Source organism: Mesoplodon bidens, assembly GCF_964165515.1.
Source record: "Mesoplodon bidens genome assembly, chromosome: 1".
Lineage (NCBI taxonomy): Eukaryota > Metazoa > Chordata > Mammalia > Artiodactyla > Ziphiidae > Mesoplodon > Mesoplodon bidens.
Genome location: NC_138176.1, coordinates 32,871,979 through 32,894,651, shown reverse-complemented (window position 1 = coordinate 32,894,651; position 22,673 = coordinate 32,871,979). Strand labels below are relative to the sequence as shown.

Sequence of the window (22,673 nt, the reverse complement as noted above, 5' to 3'; positions counted from 1 at the left end):
ATATATATATATATATATATATTCCTTTATTAAATCTTTAAAATAACCTGAAGAGAGGAAAAGCTGAGACTCAGAGAGTTTATCTGACTTGCCTAAGTCACACAACTAGTAAGGGTCAAAGCAGGGATTTGAGCTTGGATGCTGCCTCTATTTTATTTAAAAGTCTCTCTTTTCCATCTCTTCTTGGGCTACAAATTATTCTAAGGTGGAAATGAAGGTCATTTCACAACATGCTCATAAGCTGTAGGTTTTATCATCTACAGGCATTTAAAAACAAGTTACTTCTGGGGCTTCCCTGGTGGTGCAGTGGTTAAGAATCCGCCTGCCAATGCAGGGGACGTGGGTTCGAGCCCTGGTCCAGAAGATCCCACATGCCGCGGCGCAGCTAAACCCGTGCACCACAACTACTGAGCCTGTGCTCTAGAGCCCGCAAGCCACAACTACTGAGCCCGTGTGCCACAACTACTGCAGCCCACGTGCCTAGAGCCTGTGCTCTGCATCAAGAGAAGCCACCGCAATAAGTAGCCGTGCACTGCAACGAAGAGTAGCCCCCGCTCTCCACAACTAGAGAAAGCCCACGCGCAGTAACAAAGACCCAACGCAGCCAAAAATAAATAAATAAATAAATAAATTTATAAAAACAAGTTACTTCTTCGAGAAGCTGCAGTAGGATTATGTCTGGTGATGGTTAAGAGTTGCCTTTAATGTTATTTTCTTTCTCAGACTGTTACACTTGTAGGGTTGTTCTAATGGCTAAGTTTGAGGGCTTGTCTTTGACTCTATTTAAAATACAAGTACATCTGGGAGCCATAACATATTAGGCTTTATCAGTCATTCCTGCAATAGCCTGAATGTGTTTACCTGTTCATTTTTAAATTGGAACAATTCCATATGGAATAAGACGTGAAAATCTAGGTGCTGGCAGAAGGGAGATTGATGACATAAACCTAGAGTTGGGTCCTGGACAATCGGCAAAGATGGTCCCTGGATACCCAGGGCTGGGGAGAGGGAGTGAGAAGCAAGAGCTGCGGAGGGAAGTGAGAGTTGAGCTCCTCCACGGGTTGTGCAGGGTCTTCTTACAGACTAGGGGTCTCCAGTGTATGTCCCACTGCACCCCTCTGCATTTTAGAGGAGGAGGGTGGAGGATCAGAGAGAAAAGAAGGTGGGGGAAAGAAAATGAGGACAGGGAGAGAAGCAATGGAGAATAAAGAGGGAAATATATTATGGAGGAAAGAGAGGTTTGCAGGAAACTGAGGGAATTTGCAGGAAACCGAGGGATTCTTTCTCGAAGCAATAATTAGAGGGCACAGCTCCAGTATGGATATATATGCCTGTAGTAAATGAAAGTGCTTAAAATAAGACCATATATGCCATTTTTAAAGAAAACATCCTTTCAACATAACGGTGGAGAATTAGAGGGGGCAGGGTGGCTAGTGCTCGCCAGAGAGCAGGGCCTGGAGGAAGGAAGACACGCCTGAGGCCACACTCTCCTGCCCCTCCCCCTATCCGGCCCACATCCTGCCTTCCACTTGGTCTGGGCAGTCTTCTGGACAGATTTACTTTACCTCATCCTCAAGGAGCTCTTTGGGTCTGGGTGGGACTTGAGGTTTATGCAGAGAAGTCGGGGCTGGCAGAGTAGCGGCCTGCCTTGCCTTTGCCGAAGGCCAGTTGGGTTTACTGGGAAGGGTCTTGCTGAAGGGTGGAGACTGCCTCTGGCTTGACCGATTGTCTTTGAGAGGAAAAACAACAAGAACAACAAAGCATAAGATGAACGGGTTCTGGATCATTCCCTGGGCAGAAGCCACCGAGATCTAGAAAGTATAAAACCCCCAGCATCTATGTAGCCAACACATTATTAACTGGGGCATTCCCTTAAAGGGTAGAATGACACGTTAGGCAAAAATTTCAACTGCCCATTGACTTACATTATAAAAACCAGAAGAATGTCCTCATCAAAAACATCCTCCTAGGGATTGATGGAGACCCACAGACTCAGGTGAGCAGACAGCCCAAACACTCTGCTAAACAGATGGTGACCTTGAGGGGGGCGGTCTCAGGGGGGGCGGTACTCCTCAGTGGTTCACTTTACTCCATGAAGCCTTAAGGGCAGTGATTCTCAATCCTGCCTACACATAGGAACCACCTGGGAGCTTTAAAAAATGCCAAGGCCCCACTCCAGACATGCAGTTTGAACTTCTGGGGAGGGACCTGGTATTATAGGTTTTAAAATTCCCCAGGTTATTCTAAGGTGTATTCAGGGTTGCAACTACTTACCCGGGTGAACCTATACGTTCCTCCTCTTAATGATGTCCTCGAATCATGGGGAAGTCGTGAGTACCCCCTGGCCCAGGACCGTCCTCACCAGGTGTCAGGGAAGGAGTCCAGGCTCTGAAGTCAAGGGACCTGCATTCAGTCCCCTGCTCTCCACCCACCAGCGGCACTCCTTTGGGCTGCTTCTTCATTATGTAACCTCTCTGGCACTCACATTCCTCATTTTTAAAATGAGGATTGTAACTATCCACCTCAGAGAGTTATTGTAGGGATTAGGGAGAAAGCAGCAAGGCAGGAGGAACACTGTGTCTGGCAGAGCCGATGCCTAATATACAGAACCAACCTTACCTGCATAATGTGGTGGAGGGCTTAGGCAACAGGGAGACTACCCGGTTGATCTGGGAGCACACATTCTGACTGATACACTGTAGGAAAATCTTCGCATAGGAATAAGCTGGTGGGTTCCCCTTCCTGGAACCAGCCCAGGCGCTTACCCTGGCTTCCTGTTCCTTCCCTCTGCTATGGCCGGCCCCTAGCTTGGTACAGCTGCCCCTGCCTCTGCCTGGCCCACCCTGCTCTCCTCCCGGCGCCTGCTCCAGCCCTCAGCCCGCGCTTCTGCCTCGTTGAGGGTATGTGGTTAACTTTACACTTGGTGCCTCCTTCTGGTGGCGTAGCTGTGTTCAGGCACAAGGCATTTATCTACTTTACTATGCCTATGACTGTCAGTTTTTGTAGTTTTATTGGCAGCTCTTGGAGTTTACTGAGATTTCTTAATATAAGATTTAAGCCCCTCAGAAGGAGCAAAGCATAGAAGACAGACTTCGGAGAGTATGACCTGGAATGAGCCGCTTAACCGTCCTGAATAGCGGTTTCTTGGTCTGTAAAACGGGCCTGACGCAGCCCCTTCCTTCCCAGGGTTGTTGCGATGATTGAACGAGGTCACAAATTCGGTTGTGGTGTGTGGAGCAGAGAGCGGTGACGGGCACGGGCTTTGGAGGCCGCAAGGCCCGACTTGCATCCCAGCTCTGCCACTTATAAACCTTGGCCCAGTGAGTTCACTCCTCTGAGCCTCACTTTCTTCCTTTGTGATTATCAAGAAGGTGAAGTAGGCCATGACTGTAAAGCACTAAGTTGTAAACTGTAAAAAGCCTGGGAGTCTGCCTGTCTTGCTTGCTGCTTAGCATAGCTCCAGCACATAGTAGGTCCTCAATAGATGTGGCACAAAGCAGGGGCAGGACCTGGTACCCTGTAAGGAGGAAGCTATCCTCAGGGAAAAGGATCACTAAACCCTTTACACGTAGGGATGCTCTGGACGACTCCTAGCCTCACGGGGATCACGTGGACACTCTCCCCTCCTCACCTTGCTAAACTTAGTCACTGTTAGAATGGAACACAGACTTCTTCTTGCGGGGGGCGGGGGGGCATTAAAAGCTACACTCAGGCCTGAAGGCCACACCTAAGACTCGTCCTTTTAATCAATAAGGCTAATTCCAGGCTTAGGGGGCTTCACCCCTATCCCCTCCCCTTGCCCCTCCCCCCAATTAAAACTCCACAGTCCAGACTCAGTGTATCTGTATACACTGAGTGGGGCGGCGGTGGGAGGGATGGAGGAAGGAGGGGCCTTAGCAGACACTGGGATCCCTGAAGGTCATCCTGGTTCCATACAGCCATCTCAAGAGAAATTCCAGAACCTTGTACGCAGGAAGCCAGAAGAGAAGAAGGGACTAATCTTGGGTTGATTTCTCTGGGGACTATCAGGAATTGAGGTGGGGTGGGGAGCCACAGGTTGTGCTTGTTTTATCTTTTGCCTGTTTTCAACATTCCCAGTTTAAGAAGGATACCCCCTCCCTTCCCCAAAGGGCAAGCTTACCAGCGGGGCCTCCAGTGCCTGTGAGTGACCAGATGACCCACATGGAGGTGGTGAGAGTGGGAGGCGCCCACCATCCTGCTACCTTGGCCTGCCCCGCTCCCTGCTGCCCTGAAGGCCGAGCGCCCAAGGTCTGGGTGGGGACTCACCTACGTACTCATCCCTGGTAAAGGGCAGGGCCCGGTGAACTGTCCGAGTCTCCTGCTCGGCGGGTGGTGGCTCGTAGCTGTCGTCCCCAGTCTCCTCGGCCGGCAGCACATACATATCCGAGTCGGAGTGCTCATCTGGGTTTTCATAATCGCTGTCCTGCAAGTACAGATACCATGCTCAGCGCCCCACGCGTGCTTAGGAGGGATGGAGGGACGAGAAAGCAAGGCTGGGAGGGGTCAGCTAAACAGGGTTAGGCAGCTGTTAGCGCCAGCCCTGGGGTTGAAGCCAGGCCTTTTGTCTCCAAAACGTATCACCTGGACTACTATCCTGGGGGAACGCATGGACCTCTAACCCCAAGGGTGGCTGAATTCTGTATGTCTGCAAAGAACAGCCAGAGATAAAATATATTATAAGAAGACAGAAAAAGGACCCAATAAAATAGAATAACCAAATAGGTTTTATTAATCATGAAGGTTGATGGTTGAGGAAAATGTAAGTGTAATAAGAGAGGGTAAGGAGAAGCTCAGGAATACAGACACCTTTGAGGAGATAAGGTTTGTTTGTTTTAAACAGAGCTGGACAGTTGCAGGGACAAGGGCTTCAAATTGACTCAGAGTCCATTCTCTTTCTTTTTGTTTGTTTTTTTAATATAAGTTTTATTTAAGTCCATATTGAAAATACGTTGAGTCAGTCTAAAGTTCCAACAGTTCACAAGGAGGGAAGTCTTCCCAGCCGCTCAGTTCCTCTCCCTAGAGGCAAACAGAGTGACTAGCTTCTTGTGTGTTTTGTTCAGAGATAGTTTATATGTGTAGCACTTATACGTATATTCATATGGAGGAAATACTTGATTCAGGACTTAAGAGGTCTTCTGACCTCTGTGCCCACTGCCCCCTCACACTGCCTGACATGATGCTTGATCCATACATGATTTTCTGATGAATCTATGATGTACCTGCCTTTTGGCCTGTCTCCTTTCCATGGCAATTGTGTAACATTGAGGCAGGTATAGTGTTTCCTTCATTGCTGTATCCTCAGGGCCCATGACAAGGCCAGCACATGATAGGCACCCAGGATGTTTGGGACAAATGAAGGAATCAGTGAGTGAGCACTGTGCTTTCCTCCTCAGTCCGAAGGGAGATGCGGGAGAGGAGAGGAAGAGGGTGAAGAGTGGGATAAGGAAAGAGAAAGGAGGCGGAAAATACAGCTTTTCCCGAGGTGGCTGGAGGAGTGGGGGGAGAGAGAATAAAAGGAGGAAGGAGCCCAAAGGAGGGTGCTTGTCCTTACCCTGGCATGGGGGAGCCAGGAAGGGACAGGGAGAGGGGGGAGGTAAGAAAATTCCTGTAGGGGGGATTTTCCCAAACCCCTAGGTCAGAAATAGCAGATGGGAATATGAAATTAGGCTGAATAAAGTAATGATAATAGTAATGATTATTATTATAACTAGCATTTCTATGCACTGTATACCTCATTGACCCCTCATCACAATCATATGAGATAGTTTTTTTAAAAATCCTATTTTGCATTTGAGGAAACTGAGGCCCAGAGGAGTTGAGTAATTTGAGCCTGCAGTCTGTGCTCTGGAGAAGCCAAAGACTATTTCCAGGCTGGAGGCCTGGAGGTGGAGTGGAAGTGAAAGTGTGGGCCGGGGGGAGGCTTTAACAGGGCAAGACCCTGGCTTCCCAAGCCAGGGACTCTCTTCATCCAGGCCAAGGACCCAATTAGTGCTGTTGCAGCATCCCAGGGAGACGTCAGTAAGAGCACTGAGAAGCAGTTGCTTTAATAGACATTCAGAAAGTGAAAGAACCAGTGGGCAGCCAGACACATGTGCCTGAGTGGGGGACGGTTTGGGCATCCCACTTTGTTTCAGTTTTCATGGAGCAGGGACTGGCTTCCTAGACTTAATTACCTGGAGGCTGAGGATCAGTGTGCATCCCGGGGAGGAGTCTGGAGTCCTTGCAGCCCCTCCGGCACAGCAGTCTGACTGAGAGGACCAGGTTGGCAGAGGTGGCAGAGAAGGTAGAAAAAGAGAGATCCCATGTCAGCTGTTCCTGGAAGCCGTCCTCTGACACTGGGCTGCCTACCAGACTGTGCCCCCATGAGGACCGGACTGAGACTATATATCCAGGGCCCAGCATGGGACCTGCTGCAGGGTAGGTGCACACCCAGCATACTTGGAATGAATGAATGCACTGAGCTGCTGCCTGGGCTCTGAAGGGACTGAGGAGGAGGGGATGGATGCTCAGGAAGGGCTGAACTGGCCCTTCATTTGGAAAGTCTTTTCTGTGGGAGATGCACCACAAGCCCCTCCTACTTCAAGCACAGTAGAATGTGTTGAATGTCTTTTCATCAAGAGAATTCAAAGGGAATCTATTCAAACTTCTGAGAGTTTTAAAAAATCCCCTCCCCCCAAATTATTCTAAATTATGACAAACAAAATTCTTTTGTTAATTAATTAATTAATCCATTCATTCATTCATTCATTCATTCAATACTTGAGGAAGTACAATACTTTGGACAGTCTAATGGGAACTTTGAAGAAGGGAATGTGTAATCAGACAAAAATCTTCTCAAATTGTCCATTCCTTCATTCGTGTAATCAATATTTATTGAGCACCTACTATGTGCCACCCATCATGCTTGACTCAGAGCACAGTCCCTGGCCTCAGAGTGCTTGTATGCTAGCATGGGAGACCAACAGCAAACAAATAGTGAATAATAAATAAGTAAATCATCAAACAGATAAAATAGATATGCTTGGTCATAGATGCACTGAGGGAATGATCGGGTTCCTGAGACAGAGAGCAAAGGGAAGAGGGATTCTGTCTTGGAGAGGGGTGCTGGAAAGGCCTTCCTGGTGAGAAGCAGACACTTAAGCCAAGCCTGAAGTTCAAGAAGGAGCCGACCAAGTGAAGAAGGATGGGGATACTCTGGTTTCTCCTTTCTTCCCCTCTTCCTTCACCTACTCAAGGACCATGAGTCTGAAATCGCTGAGTTAGGCAGGACCTCGACCTGCTGTAGGGACTGAGGGCAGGCCTGTGTGCCTGGGCTGGGATGAGCAACCCCTGCTGAGGGGGTGCAGGGAAGGCTAGACAGGGCTTCAGGGGTCGGATTTCATTAGGTCTGGAGGCTTTAGCAACAAGCCTGGATTTCATTCTATGCACCAAGGGAATCCAATAAGGTAAAAATTGTGAGTGAATGTTCAATCAATCCTTACTATAGCTGGTCCCTTCATTTTGGTTGTTTAACTCTGGGGACACAAGTCATTCCCTCCTCTTCAGGCTGATTTTATTTTGTGTTTGCTAGGTCCCCACCTTGTCTTCTTCCAGCCAGCGAGCTCAGTTTTCTCGGTTGCCCGGGGGATGTTGGTCCAGTGTCTTAACTTTGCTTCCGCTGTGGCCGTGTGTGTGTGTGTGTGTGTGTGTGTGTGTGTGTGTGTGCGTGCGTGTGTGTGTGTGTGTGTGCGCGCGCGCGCGCGCGCGCGCGCGCGTGCGTGTGCCTCCAGCAGGGGGCGCAGCTGCAGTGCTTCTGAGGGATCAGTGCTGCTGGGCCCTGGAAGGCTCTCCATGCCTAAGTGACCCACAGTGAGGCCACCTCACTCCTTCTTTACAAAAATCTTTTCTCTGCAGTTGGAACGGGAGGAACTTCCGTCTCCTGATACTCTGAATAAATTCCAGGTGATGTACACAGTGCAGAGCTGGGCTCAGGCTCAATTCTGGGCACTGGACAGGAGTCCTGGGTTCTCATTCTACTGGGACACTGAGTAATTGAGAGACGGTCGGCAAGTCATTTTCAGGCTCTTGGCCTCAGTTTCCTTATGGGGTATGTGGTTGTGTGGAGGCCCTCTTGGATCCCTTCCAGATATAAAGCTCACAGACTGGAGCAGCCTAACATTCTGCATGAATCTGATATGTGAGGAATAATCATTGTACAGAAAAGTTTTTAGGATGTCTTGTCTCTATAAGATTCAGCCCCAAAGAAAAGTGGCCCCTGGGGCCCTGTGGGTTGCAGAGCCATCTTGAAGGGGTTCACAATTAATTCTGACACACCACTCCAATGGCATCATGGTCAGGGAGAGCCCTCTCCATCTGTGGCCCCCAGAGTCTGTTCATATCCTCTTGGTCACAGCAAGCCCCTTGAGTTTTAAAAGTCTGCTTCTGAGATCTGAGAACCTAGGTTTGAATTTTGGAATTGCAATTACTTAAACTCTCCATGTCTTGGTTTCTTCACCTGTAAAATGGGCAGGGCTGATGTCCAAACTGTTTAACAGGTAATCCAGCCCAGGTACTGACCATGACCTTAAGGAGTGTCCTGGAGACTCCCCGATGGGCCAAGCATTCACTCTTTAGTTTGTTTAGGGCTCCTGGCAGGAACCAAGCAGTTATGGGGCACTGTGGAATTCAGGGCAGAGGCATTTCCCAACTGATTTGGAAATATTCAAGCATTTTAACATCTGTTTTGGCTGTGCTGGTGAGTACTCTGAATACCAGCAGAAAATGGGGATAAGAATGCCTACTCATAGGGCTGTCATGAGGATTACATGAGGGAATAAGTATGAAGCTCCTAGCCTGGCACATGGTGGTGCTAGCTCAAGTCAGCCGCTGTGAGGTTATTGCTGCCCTGCCTATGGGTGGCCCTTCTAGCCCAGCCATCTCCCCTCCATGATGGGCAGCTGACTACCAGCGTGTCATTCAGAAACAAGTCTTTAAAAAGGCCTCCCAGGGGCCCTGGTTGAAATGATACCCTTCTAGTCCCAGGAACAAATACTTACAAAGTCATCTGACCACTGCTCCTCTTCGTCAGCTGGCCTCTCTGAAATGGCATGTGGGAAGCAGAATGCACAAACATAAATCTCAGCTGGCCAGCTCCACCCTGTCCACAAGCACCCCGAACCTGCCTTCTCTGCCCTTGAGCCACCTGCTGCTATCTACGAAGCCTTGAATGGTTATTACAGTCACCTCATGTTCATTCCTTTCAAATCCTTTTCTAGTTTGTTTTTTTAAAGTCAGTTCTCAACAAAAACCACATTCAAAGAAAGATAGACAAGATGAAAAGGCAGAGGGCTATGTACCAGATGAAGGAAAAAAGATAAAACCCCAGAAAAACAGCTAAATGAAATGGAGATAGAAAATTTTCCAGAAAAAGAATTCAGAATAATGATAGTGAAGATGATCCAGGACCTCGGAAAAAGAACGGAGGCAAAGATCGAGAAGATGCAAAAAATGTTTAACAAAGATCTAGAAAATTAAAGAACAAACAAACAGAGATGAACAATACAATAACTGAAATGAAAAATACACTAGAAGGAATCAATAGCAGAATAACTGAAGCAGAAGGACGGATAAGTGACCTGGAAGACAGAATGGTGGAATTCACCGCTGCGGAACAGAATAAAGAAAAAAGAATGGGGCCTCCCTGGTGGCGCAGTTGTTGAAAGTCTGCCTGCCGATGCAGGGGACACAGGTTCGTGCCCCGGTCCGGGAAGATCCCACATGCAGCGGAGCGGCTAGGCCTGTGAGCCATGGCTGCTGAGCCTGCGCGTCCGGAACCTGTGCTCCGCAACGGGAGAGGCCACAACAGTGAGAGGCCCACGAACCGCAAAAAAAAAAAAAAAAAAAAAAAAAAAAGAATGGAAAGAAATGAAGACAGCCTAAGAGACCTCTGGGACAACATTAAACGCAACAACATTCGCATTATAGGGGTCGCAGAAGGAGAAAAGAGAGAAAGGACCCGAGAAAACATTTGAAGAGCTTATAGTTGAAAACTTCCCAAACATGGGAAAGGAAATAGCCACCCAAGTCCAGGAAGTGCAGAGAGTCCCATACAGAATAAACCCAAGGAGAAACACTCTGAGACACATAGTAATCAAATTGGCAAAAATTAAAGACAAAGAAAAATTATTGAAAGCAACAAGGGAAAAATGACAAATAACATAAACTCCCATAAGGTTAACAGCTGATTTCTCAGCAGAAACTCTACAAGCCAGAAGGGAGTGGCATGATATACTTAAAGTGATGAAAGGGAAGAACCTACAACCAAGATTACTCTACCCAGCAAGGATCTCATTCAGATTTGATGGAGAAATCAAAAGCTTTACAGACAAGCAAAAGCTAAGAGATTTAAGCACCACCAAACCAGCTCTACAACAAATGCTAAAGGAACTTCTCTAAGTGGGAAACACAAGAGAGGAAAAAGACATACAAAAACAAACCCCCCAAAATTAAGAAAATGGTCACAGGAACATACATATTGATAATTACCTTAAACGTGAATGGATTAAATGCTCCAACCAAAAAACTCAGGCTTGCTGAATGGATACAAAAACAAGACCCATATATATGCTGTCTACAAGAGACCCACTTCAGACCTAGGGATGCATATAGACTGAAAGAGAAGGGATGGAAAAAGATATTCCATGAAAACGGAAAACAAAAGAAAGCTGGAGTAGCAATACTCATATCAGATAAAATAGACTTTAAAATAAAGAATGTTATAAGAGAAAAGGAAGGACACTATGCAACGATCAAGGGATCAATCCAAGAAGAAGATATAACAATTATAAATATATATGCACCCAACATACAAGCACCTCAACACATAAGGCAACTACCAACAGCTCTAAAAGAGGAAAGCGACAGTAACACAATAACAGTGGGGGACTTTAACACCTCACTTACACCAATGGACAGATCATCCAAAATGAAAATAAATAAGGAAACACAGCTTTAAATGACACAATAGACCAGATAGATTTAATTGATATTTATAGGACATTCCATCAAAAAGCAGCAGATTACACTTTCTACTCAAGTGCGCATGGAACATTCTCCAGGATAGATCACATTTTGGGTCACAAATCAAGCCTCAGTAAATTTTAAAAAATCGAAATCGTATCAAGCATCTTTTCTGACCACAACGTTATGAGATTAGAAATCAATTACAGGGAAAAAACATAAAAAACACAAACACATGGAGGCTAAACAATACATTACTAAATAAAGAGATCACTGAAGAATTCAAGGAGGAAGTCAAAAAATACCTAGAGACAAATGACAATGAAAACACGATGATCCAAAACCTATGGGATGCAGCAAAAGCAATTCTAAGAGGGAAGTTTATAGCTATGCAAGCTTACCTCAAGAAACAAGAAAAATCTCAAATAAACAATCTAATCTTACACCTGAAAGAACTCGAGAAAGAAGAACAAACAAAACCCAAAGTTACCAGAAGGAAAGAAATCATAAAGATCAGAGCAGAAATAAATGAAATAGAAACAAAGAAAACAATAGCAAAGATCGATAAAACTAAAAGCTGGTTCTTTGAGGAGATAAACAAAATTGATAAACCATTAGCCAGACTCATCACGAAAAAGAGAGAGGGGACTCAAATCAATAAAATTAGAAATGAAAAAGGAGAAGTTACAACAGACACTGCAGAAATAAAAGCATCCTAAGAGACTACTACAAGCAACTCTATGCCAATAAAATGGACAACCTGGAAGAAATGGACAAATTCTTAGAAAGGTATAACCTTCCAAGACTGAACCAGGAAGAAGTAGAAAATATGAACAGACCAATCACAAGTAATGAAATTGAAGCTGTGATTAAAAATCTTCCAACAAACAAAAGTCCAGGACCAGATGGCTTCACAGGTGAATTCTCTCAAACATTTAGAGAAGAGCTAACACCCAGCCTTCTCAAACTCTTCCAAAAACTTGCAGAGGAAGGAAAACTCCCTAACTCATTCTATGAGGCCACCATCACCCTGATACCAAAACCAGACAAAGATACTACAAAAAAAGAAAATTACAGACCAATATCACTGATGAATATAGATGCAAAAATCCTCAACAAAATACTAGCCAACAGAATCCAACAACACATTAAAAGGATCATACACCATGATCAAGTGGGATTTACCCCAGGGATGCAAGCGTTCTTCAATATATACAAATCAATCAAAGTGATACACCATATTAACAAATTGAAGAATAAAACCCATATGATCATCTCAATAGATGCAGAAAAAGCTTTTGACAAAATTCAACACCCATTTATGATAAAAACTCTCTAGAAAGTGGGCAGAGATGGAACCTACTTCAACATAATAAAGGCCATATATGACAAACCCACAGCAAACATCATTCTCAATGGTGAAAAACTGAAAGCGTTTCCTCTAAGATCAGGAACAAGACAAGGATGTCCACTCTCACCACTATTATTCAACATAGTTTTGGAAGTCCTAGCCATGGCAATCAGAGAAGAAAAATAAATAAATAGAATACAAATTGGAAAAGAAGAAGTAAAACTGTCACTGTTTGCAGATGACATGATACTCTACATAGAGAATCCTAAAGATGCCACCAGAAAACTGCTAGAGCTAATCAATGAATTTGGTAAAGTTGCAAATACAACTTTAATACAAAAAAACAAAATTAATGCACAGAAATCTCTTGCATTCCTATACACTAATGATGAAAAATCTCAAAGAGAAATTAAGGAAACATTCCCATTTACTATTGCAACAAAAAGAATAAAATACCTAGGAATAAACCTACCCTGGGAGACAAAACACCTGTATGCAGAAAACTGTAAGACACTGATGAAAGAAATTAAAGATGATACTGACAGATGGAGAGATATACCATGTTTTGGGATTGGAAGAATCAATATCGTGAAAATGACTATACTACCCAAAGCAATCTACAGATTCAATGCAATCCCTATCAAATTACCAATGGCATTTTTTACAGAACTAGAACAAAAAATCTGAAAATGTGTATGGAGACACAAAAGACCCCGAATAGCCAAAGCAGTGTTGAGGGAAAACAACGGAGCTGGAGGAATCAGACTCCCTGACTTCAGACTATACTACAAAGCTACAGTAATCAAGACAATATGGCAGTGGCACAAAAAGAAATACAGATCAATGGAACAGGATAGAACTCCCAGAGATAAACCCACGTACATATGGTTGCCTTATTTTTGATAAAGGAGGCAAGAATATACCATGGAGAAAAGACAACCTCTTCAATAAATGGTGCTGGGAAAACTGGACAACTACATGTAAAAGAATTAAATTAGAACACTCCCAAACACCATACACAAAAATAAACTCAAAATGGATTAGAGTCCTAAATGTAAGACTGGGGACTAGAAAACTCTTAGAGGAAAACATAGGAAGAACACTCTGTGACATAAATCACAGCAAGATCATTTTTGATCCACCTCCTAGAGAAATGGAAATAAAAACAAAAATTAAAAAATGGGACCTAATGAAACTTAAAAGCTTTTGCACAGCAAAGGAAACCATAAACAAGATGAAAAGACAACCCTCAGAATGGGAGAAAATATTTGGGAATGAATCAACAGATAAACGATTAGTCTCCAAAATATATAAACAGCTCATGCAGCTCAATATTAAAAAAACAAACAACCCAATCCAAAAATGGGAAGAGACCTAAATAGACAGTTCTCCAAAGAAGACATACAGATGGCCAAGAAGCACGTGAAAAGCTGCTCAACATCACTAATTATTAGAGAAATGAAAATCAAAACTACAATGAGGTATCACTTCACACCAGTTAGAATGGGCATCATCAGAAAATCTACAAACAACAAATGTTGGAGAGGGTGTGGAGAAAAGGAAACCCTCTTTCACTGTTGGTGGGAATGTAAATTGATACAACCACTATGGAGAACAGTATGGAGTTTCCTTAAAGAACTAAAAATAGAATTACCATATGACCCAGAAATCCCACTGCTGGGCATATACCCAGAGACAACCATAATTCAAAAAGACACGTGCACCCCAATGTTCATTGCAGCACTATTAACAATAGCCAGGTCATGGATGCAACCTAAATGCCCACTGACAGACAAATGGACAAAGAAGATGTGGTACTTATATACAATGGAATATTACTCAGCCATGAACGACGTTGGGTCATTTGTTGAGACATGGATGGTCTAGAGACTGTCATACAGAGTGAAGTAAGTGAGAAAGAGAAAAACAAGTATCGTTTATTAACGCATATATGTGGAACCTAGAAAATGGTACAGATGAACCAGTTTGCAGAGCAGAAATTGAGACACAGATGTAGAGAACAAACGTATGGACACCAAGGGGGGAAAGCGGCGTGGGTGGGGGTGGGGGGTGTGATGAATTGGGTGATTAGGATTGACATGTATACACTGATGTGTGTAAAATGGTTGACTAATAAGAAAAAAATTTTGAAAAAAAGAAAATAATGTCAGTTCTCAACGTGTTAAGAAAAGTCTCACTGGGGCAGAGAAATGGTGCATCTGACCCTTATATGTCTTTGTCAAGGGACATTTTTGGGACCTGAGAGTAGCAATCCATACTGTGCTGCTTCCAAGGATTTCTTTGAGTCAATATGTGGATGGTGTAATAGGAAGAGCACTGAACACGGAGTCAGATAGGCCTAAATTCTCAGCCAGGATCTGTTTCTAACTAGTTGGAGAGTAGGCAAGAATATCTAACATCTCTGGGCCTCAATTTTCCAGATCTATAAAATAAAATTCCAGATCTCTAAAAGGGAGTAACTTTTATGATTCTCTCTGGCTCAAATGTTGACTTTCTTATAAAAAATTTTTTTTCTGGTGCTTTGCTACATGCCAGGCAATATTATCAGAGCTTTTTACTCACTTAGCTCTCTCAAAAATCTTATGAGGGAACTGAGGACTAGAAAAAATAAATCATTTGCCAAAGGTCATATAGTAAATGGTAAAACCAAGGGTTGAGCCCTGGAGGTTGATTGACTTCCAAGTGCATGCTCTGAACCCCAGCGCCATGCTGCCTCATTGTCCTTGGGCTCCAGGGTGCAGGCAACGTCTTAGGCTCCACAGGGTGTATAAAAATGGATGTGACAGGTCTTAAGTAGCTTATGATCTTGAAGAATAAAATAGGTCTGGATTATGACAGTCAAGGAGACTATTAGACCCCTTTCCCTCCAAAACATGTGTAGAGTATGAGAAGCTTAGCATCAATCCCATCACATAAACTGACCTTAGAAGCTAAATACAATTCACTCAGCGAGACACAGGTTCAGATGGCAGAGTGGCTCTGATGACTGCACCATAGAGCATTCCATCTACCCTCCCACCCCACTGAGCAGCCACGGCTAGAAGGCCTGGTGGATGGTCCCTGAATCCCCCAGAACCTCAGTGGAAACTTTTCTTGCCATTTCTATCCCCTGCCACAGCAGATCACTGACTCCAGATCCAGGGGGAGTCCACAGAGGCACAAGGAAAAGAATTATGGAGCTGAAGTGGGGGCCAGAAGGAAGTCTTTGGATCAGGGTGGCCAGATTTTAAGCAATGGCATCAACAGCACCCTCTCTAGGGAAAAACATGATGATAGGCTCTAAGAAGGAGCTTCATTCTACAAGTCAAACGTGAGTCAAACTTTGACATTAACAGAAAATAATTCTTATGAAATTATTCTCTGGGTTGACTTATACCAAATTATAGTGTATTCTGATCATTAGGTTTGCCAAGAAACTCTAGAAGAATAGGTGAATAAGTCCTCTTCCCAATATGCCACTACTGGAACAGTGGGGGAATAAATTTCTAATACCTTAAGTTTGGGGATAACTGAAGGTCAAAACATAAGGCAGCAATAGAAACCTTTATAAAATGCTTTTATAAGACACACTTCCCTGCCTTGGTTCACTCCTTTTCTCAGTCAGGCAGGGTCTACTTTCTGATTCGCTGCTGGTGAAAGCAGTTGCAGCCATCGTCTAACTAGTTTTCCTGTCTCCATTATCTTTCCTCTTCGATTCATCCTTCCGACCGTTTCTGATTATTTTCTTAAAATAAAGGTTGGATCATGCTGTTCCTTTCCTCAAGAATCATCAGTGGCTCCCTATGGAATAAAGTCAAGCTTCTGTATCAACACATTCAAACGCCTGAACCTGCTGTCCCTCCACTGTCTCCTCTTGCAGCCGGATCTTCCTTGTTCACGTCTAGTAATACCAGACAGCTGGTTCCTCCATCCTGCACTTTTGATAGTTCTCTGCTCTGCTAGTGCTGCTCCCCCAGCCCATCTTCCTTCTTCCATGGAAATCCCTGTCATCCCTCCTCCATACGGTCTTTCCCAGCCCCTCTGGTCATAACCCATCACCTTCTTCCTCTGAGCCCTCGTAGATGCTGCTGTCCCCTTGTGGCATGTACTTCATTCTTCCCTGTGCTATGACTAAGTTGTTTGTGTCTCTCTGTACCGAAAAGCAAGACCTACTTAATTGATCTTTGGGTCTGGATGGCAGTAGTTCTGCATTAATAAAAGCATAAACTGATAAATGTGTTGAATGGGTGACAATGAGGATAATAATAATAGATTCCATCATTGAATACCTCCTATGTGCTGGGTGCTAAGGGAAGTGTTATAAGTGTATTTCTTCATTTATCCTCAAAACAGTACTATGTGGTAGGTGCCATTATTATCTCTGTTTTACAATCGAGGAAACTGGGGCTAAGGCGCATGTGTCTGAGGCACATGGCTGGTGAGTATGAGGGTTGGATTGGAGGCCAGGCTGTGTTGGCTCCTGCAGCTGAAATCTCATGTGAACCACCTGGCCTTCCACTAAGCATTCAGATAAAACCAAGGAGAAACAAGCATGGCCCAATCCAGGCATTGTGGCTCATCGAGGCAGAAAACAGAGAAAAGCATCATGTGGTCGAGGTTATTTGATTGGCCACCCACCCTCTCCCAGCCACATCCATCTTCTGGTCCCACAGGCAGCTCACTGCGTCACAGTCATAAAGTCACAACCTAGCAAGCCACTGCCCAGACCGAAAAGCGTAACAATCCAAAGTATTAGATCCAAGTAGTGGGTGGTTTTCCAGCATCTCGGGGAGCCTTCCAAAGTGTGCGGGTAGTGGTTTTAGAACCAAGCTCCCTGGGTTCAAATCCTGGCTCTGCTCTTTACCACCTGCTTGGCAATGGACCAGTGCTTTAATTGTTTAAAGCTCAGTTTCCTCGCCTGTAAAACAAGGATAAGAATAGTGCCTGCCTCATGTTTTTATGAGAGTCAAATAATGTAATACATGTGAAATGCTTTGCAAAGCCTGACACCCATTAAGTGCTGTGTTAATGTTATTCACTGTCATCTTAATAAACCCTCAAAACGATACCAATTCTACTTCACTGTAATGGTAACCACGCAGTATGGCTACCACAAAAAGTGGATCCAAGAAAGCCTCTAATGTAGTGAATAAAATTTTCAGGAGGGTAAGTTCAAGTTGAATATAGGCCCAGTGGTATGGGATTGCAGGCCCCTGTGAAGGAGCTGAGTTGCTGGTTGGGCCTCCTTGTCAGGGAAAGGGTCTTCTGTTGTGCTGTGTACCTGGTTTGGGGGTTATCCTCTATTTACTGTGTCATGATCCCATGCTACACATCCTCCCCTTGCCGGGCCCAGGTTTTGCGATTCCTGTGGCCCTCCCACACCTGAGGGCATAGACCTGGCACTATGAGACATGTGAGAATGGCCAGGATGGCTCCATCTCAGCATCTGCTCCAGGCCAAGAAATGCAGGATTTTGAACTTGGGCCCTGGGGTTGGACTGTCTTGCTCAAAATCCTGATTCTCTTATTTTCTAGCAGTGTGACCTTAGGCAACCTGTTAACCTCTGGGCCCCAGTTTTCTCATCACTAAAATGGACATTATTTTTAGCACCTGTATCATAGGATTCTGAGAGAATGAAAATGAAATAGCACATGGAAAGTACTTAGAAGAGTACCTTACATAGAGTAAGGGCCCAGTGAATGATGGTTATTACTATTAATTTACTTTCTCTGTAATTCTCACAGTAACCTAGACATTCTTATCTCCAGGTAAGGAATCTGAGGCTCGGGGAAGTTACAAAACTTTTCTAGGTTCAGTGCTTAGGGGGCAAAGCCAGGATTCCGACCCAGGCCCAAAGGACCTCAAAGACCAAGATCTTCTCACCAAGCCAGCCTCTACAATGGAAATAAAAGACCTAGAGTCTAGAGAAACAATCATGTATCAGAGTGAGGATGATCCAGGGTGGTATAAAATTTCCTGGTGAATGTCCCAGGACCTGATCATAATGCCAGGTGCTGGGAGAGTTTAGAGAAGGGTGCACTGAGTGAGGGTTGAGAGGTTACACAAGGCTGTGTGCCGAAGGAGGGACTGAACTGGGCCTTAAAGGACGAGTGGGGCTTGGGCAGGAGAATGACGATGAAGGAGGGTGTCCCCCTTCCACCCCCAACACAGGGGTTTTTGTATCAGTCCCAGAAGCACGGCTTAGCCAGTGGAGGAAAGGGGCATCCGTAAGGCACAGGTGCGCACAGAATGGCCGAGCTGCACTGGAGAGTCACAGGGAACTACGCCGACAGGTAAACGAAGCTCAATTTGTTGCCACCCAAGGGGATGCTCCAGCCTCAGTGGGCACTGCATGTTCTGGTGACAAGCTGGAGACGGGGGCGCTGACGAGCCTGGTGTCTGAGTAACCCAGGTGTGAAGAGACAGAGGCGGAACCAGACTGGGGGTCTTGGGAAGGGGTAGGGATGGCTGGAAGGACAATAAAGGACTCTGTGTTGAGAGCTTGAGGGAAAGGGTGAAGGAGAGGGTGTGAATTCAGTCCTGGTTGGGGGTCATCAGGAGCACCAGAGACCCTGGGCAGACCTGGTGGCCTCCCAGCCATGGGCATTGAGAGGTGCACTCCACAGCTGCATGCAAACACACAGCCACGCTATGGCCCTGATTCCACTCCAGAAGCAGTGCTCTCGGCCACTGGGCCCTGGGCATTTCCCCTCTTTGTGAGCTGGTGGTGGAATGCAGGAAACCAGTGGGAAGACTTGCGGCAGGATGCAGGAAGCAAAGAAGGAAGCAGGGTAGTCTAGCTGTGCTGGTGGGACAGACACAGGGAAGGAAGAGAAAGCAGAACCACAGAGGCTGCAGGGGAGTCCGTGAGCTGACAGTCCCACTGGACACACCCGAGGGGAAAGAGATGTGACTTAGCGCGGGGAGCTGAGGCCGAAGCCAGATCCAGGCTGGCTAGGGAGGTGATTCGCATCTAAATATTTAACGTCTTAGAAATTCCGCCTGTCTGCATGGTCATTCATCCTTCACAGGGCCCTGCTGATGAGTGTGGGTGTGCCGAAATGGGGGACACAGTACTGGTTTAGTCATCAGCTGGCTGTGTGACCTGGGGCAGTCACTGTACCTCTCTGGTCTCCAGTTATCCCTAACGTGAGAAGCTTGAATTGGGTGATCCTTCCGGACTTTCTAGGTTTTAAAATACCTTTGAGTCCAAGTTTCACTCTTCTAGTCTTGGTTCCATGAGGCAGCACTGATGTTAAATACAGCTCTCCCTGTGCTCAGCTTTGCTGGTACCACCAGTTAGAGGGTAACCAGGGAGACAAAAAATCACATGAATGCTGGCTTCACTAAGGACACCAGGACAGGGGCAAAAGCAGGGTATATTTCACTCTTTTCTAGACAGAGGGTTCTTATGCATAGTCTGTGCTTCTGTGGTGGGCATTTACCCAGCAATCCCTGTCTAAGTATATTTCTTTGCCCTGAGGTCTCCCCGCTTCATCATTGATCCGATCTCTTCCCCAAACGTTATCAGTGGTGGGAGGAGAAGGTGGACATCCTGGGGACATGACAGCCCCTGGCTGTCAGGGCCCTAGGGTACAAGGAGAGAGGCCTTGTTCAGTTCTGACCTCTCAGGGGCTTGCAGAGTGACCAGTGGGGCTTCTGCAGTGACCCCAGAAGACTCTGGGGGCACCACGACTGATCTCCCCTCCCCACCCTCCCTCTCCAGCCAGACCTTAGACTCAAAGATAGAGGAGGCTGTTCAACTCTGAAAGTTCAACAAGCAGGTATTAATGTCAGAGGCTCTGGGGCTTTCAGAATAGTAATTAAGAAATGCCCCAGAAAAGTGTAACCATCCCAGCTTGGGTCAAAGGGAGGAAAAATGGAAGCCTGGGGTGGGTCTTCTTTTTAGTGGCTGCAGTAACCTTGGACAGGTTACTTAATGTTCCTGAAACACATTTTCCTCATTTGTGAAACTGAGATAGTCATTTCTACATAATGTGCTAATGGGAGATTAAATGAGCTAATGTCTGCAAAGAGCTTAGCATAATGCCCAGGACAGAGTAAACACCCAATATGTTTTGGATATCTTCCCTTCCCACAACAAAGCCAGCTGCGCAGGAGTAATACAGTTTGCTCAGTGGACCGTGAGCTCCCTGAGAGCAATGTTCCCTCCTCGGAGACCAAGTAGGGTTGTGAGGTCTGAAGTGAAAGCAACAGGCTGCACCCTGGCCTGACCTGCATCTGTAGGAGGTCCAGGCCTCCATTCTTTGTATAATTCAAGCTTTGTCCTTACACACTCCACTAGAGGGATTGTGGTTACTCTTTTGCTGACCTCTGGGGGGCGCTGGCCCTTTCTATCCTCTGCTCTCTGAAGGTCAGCATCACCAAGGTCAACACACTCTCCAGCTTGGCTTAAAGGGCTTGGGAAGACATTTGCTTCCGGAACTGGAAAGAGGACATAATACCAGCATCCAGCTGAAACAGGTGGGACTGTTTCAGAAGCCTCGGGTGGATCAGATCTGCACAGACCTCCAGGGAGCACTTGATAGGCTTCCTGGGCTCAGGAGGTCTGGTGGGCTAAGGTCTCCAAGCACTGGGGCCTCCAAGATCCTTGAAGATGCTATAGGTTCAGGAGGAACTGTCAGGGTTGGTTTCTGAGGCCCCAGGCTTGCAGCTGCGCAGGGACCCTAAGGCTCAGGTAAAGTAGCTGGAAATGCTCCTGGGACATGAGTTGGGGGGGGGGCAGGGAGTGGCAAAGGGGGTACTAACTGCAGGTGATGATGGTGGTTTTGCCAAAAGGACCTTTCCCAGGGATTGAGTGTAAGAGCAGGGAGATTAAGCAAGGCCGTATTGGTCTGGTGAAACAATAAGATGAATTTTAGAGATTCTGGAACTTCAACAGATTTGTCTTTCAGTTCAGGAGAATCAATAAGGGCAGAGTTGGTGGTTTATAGCAGAGTTTCTCAAACTTAAGATACATTCAAATCCTCTGGAGTTCTTCTTAAAATGCAAATTCTGATCCAGTAGTTCTAGGGTGGAGCAGAGATTTTGCATTTCTAACAAGTTCCCAGGTGATGCTGTTGCTGCCAGGCTAGGAATTACACTTTGAGTAGCAAAGACTTAGAAGACCTGACTGGGCCAGGTTCCTGTGTTCCAAGAGAGATTAAGTACAAATGTACTGATATCAAGACTATTTGGGGGGTTTCAGGGAAGAAAGCAGGTGTCTGAGGTCAAGAAAGGGAACTTCTGAGCATCAAGGAGATTGGAAGAGGCAAAGTTCTAAAGCCAGGGAAGGTTAGGAGAGACTTGCTTCATCACTGGGCCCTGGCTCCCAGGACTTGTGTTTCTGCCAGAGTGTTGAGTATTTGCTTTGGCGGCAACCTAAGAGATCTGGTTCAGCCCTGCATGAGCTAGAAAAGGAGAAAGGAGTGAGTTGTCCAAAGTTACACAGCCATTTAGTGGCTAGGCATTGAAGGACCTTGTACGCAGGCTCAGTAGTTTGCAGTTCTTCTTGTTGATGATGTAGAGCCGTGAAAATATTTAAGCAAGGGTATTTCAGAACAATTCCCTGGTGGAGGTTGAGAGGACCCCGTGGAATTAGGAATTCAGGAGACTACTTAGAGGTTTTTGTTCTAGGACAAGCAAGAGATGACCAGGGTCTGAGCTGTAGCCATGTAAAGAGAGAGGGGCGAAAATATTTGAGGGACACTTAAAAGAGAGAATTAATAAGTTTTAGAGATTAATTTTTTTGTAGAGGTTGAAGGAAGAGGAGGAATCAAGGGTGATCTCCAGTGTGTGTGGGTTAGGCAAAAGGGAGAATAAATCATGAATGCTCCCTGTCCTCTGCCCAAGTAAAAAGTAGAGGAAAAGAAGGGGCCTGGGTGAGAGGATGAGCAAGGAGATAGTTGAGTATGAGGAGGCCATCAGGAGACATCCATCCTGAAGTCAGATAGATCGAATTGCCTCTGACCTCCTAATGTTTGTGTCCAGCATCTCCAGGGCTGCTGGGTCATCTACAAAGTGACAAATGTTCCTCCTAATTCCCCAGGATTCAAATTGAATGTCACCATCTCAGAGAGACCTTCCCTGACTGCTTAAGTTGTTCCCTTACCCCATACTGATTCCCTATCACTGCATCTGCCATGTTCCTTCACAGCAGTTACCATGTTTGGTAATTTGTATTTACCTGTTTATGTTCTGATTTATTACGTGACTCCCCACTAGTCATTAGGCACTTTAAGGTTGAAGACTATATTTTGTTCCTTATTATATATCTAGTACAGTGAGTGTCAAACAGGACACT

At 45.6% G+C, this 22,673-nt stretch overlaps 1 protein-coding gene across 1 annotated transcript in view; it reads right to left on the bottom strand.

The window, feature by feature from the left end:
• Positions 1–22,673, bottom strand: part of BLNK (B cell linker) — an 82,535-nt gene that overhangs the window by 30,067 nt on the left and 29,795 nt on the right. The window contains exons 4-6 of the mRNA XM_081226273.1: positions 9,057–9,097; positions 4,288–4,444; positions 1,566–1,729 (exon numbers count right to left, since the gene is read on the bottom strand). Coding sequence (XP_081082399.1) covers positions 1,566–1,729; positions 4,288–4,444; positions 9,057–9,097 — 362 coding nt within the window. The remainder of the gene's footprint in view (positions 1–1,565; positions 1,730–4,287; positions 4,445–9,056; positions 9,098–22,673) is intronic.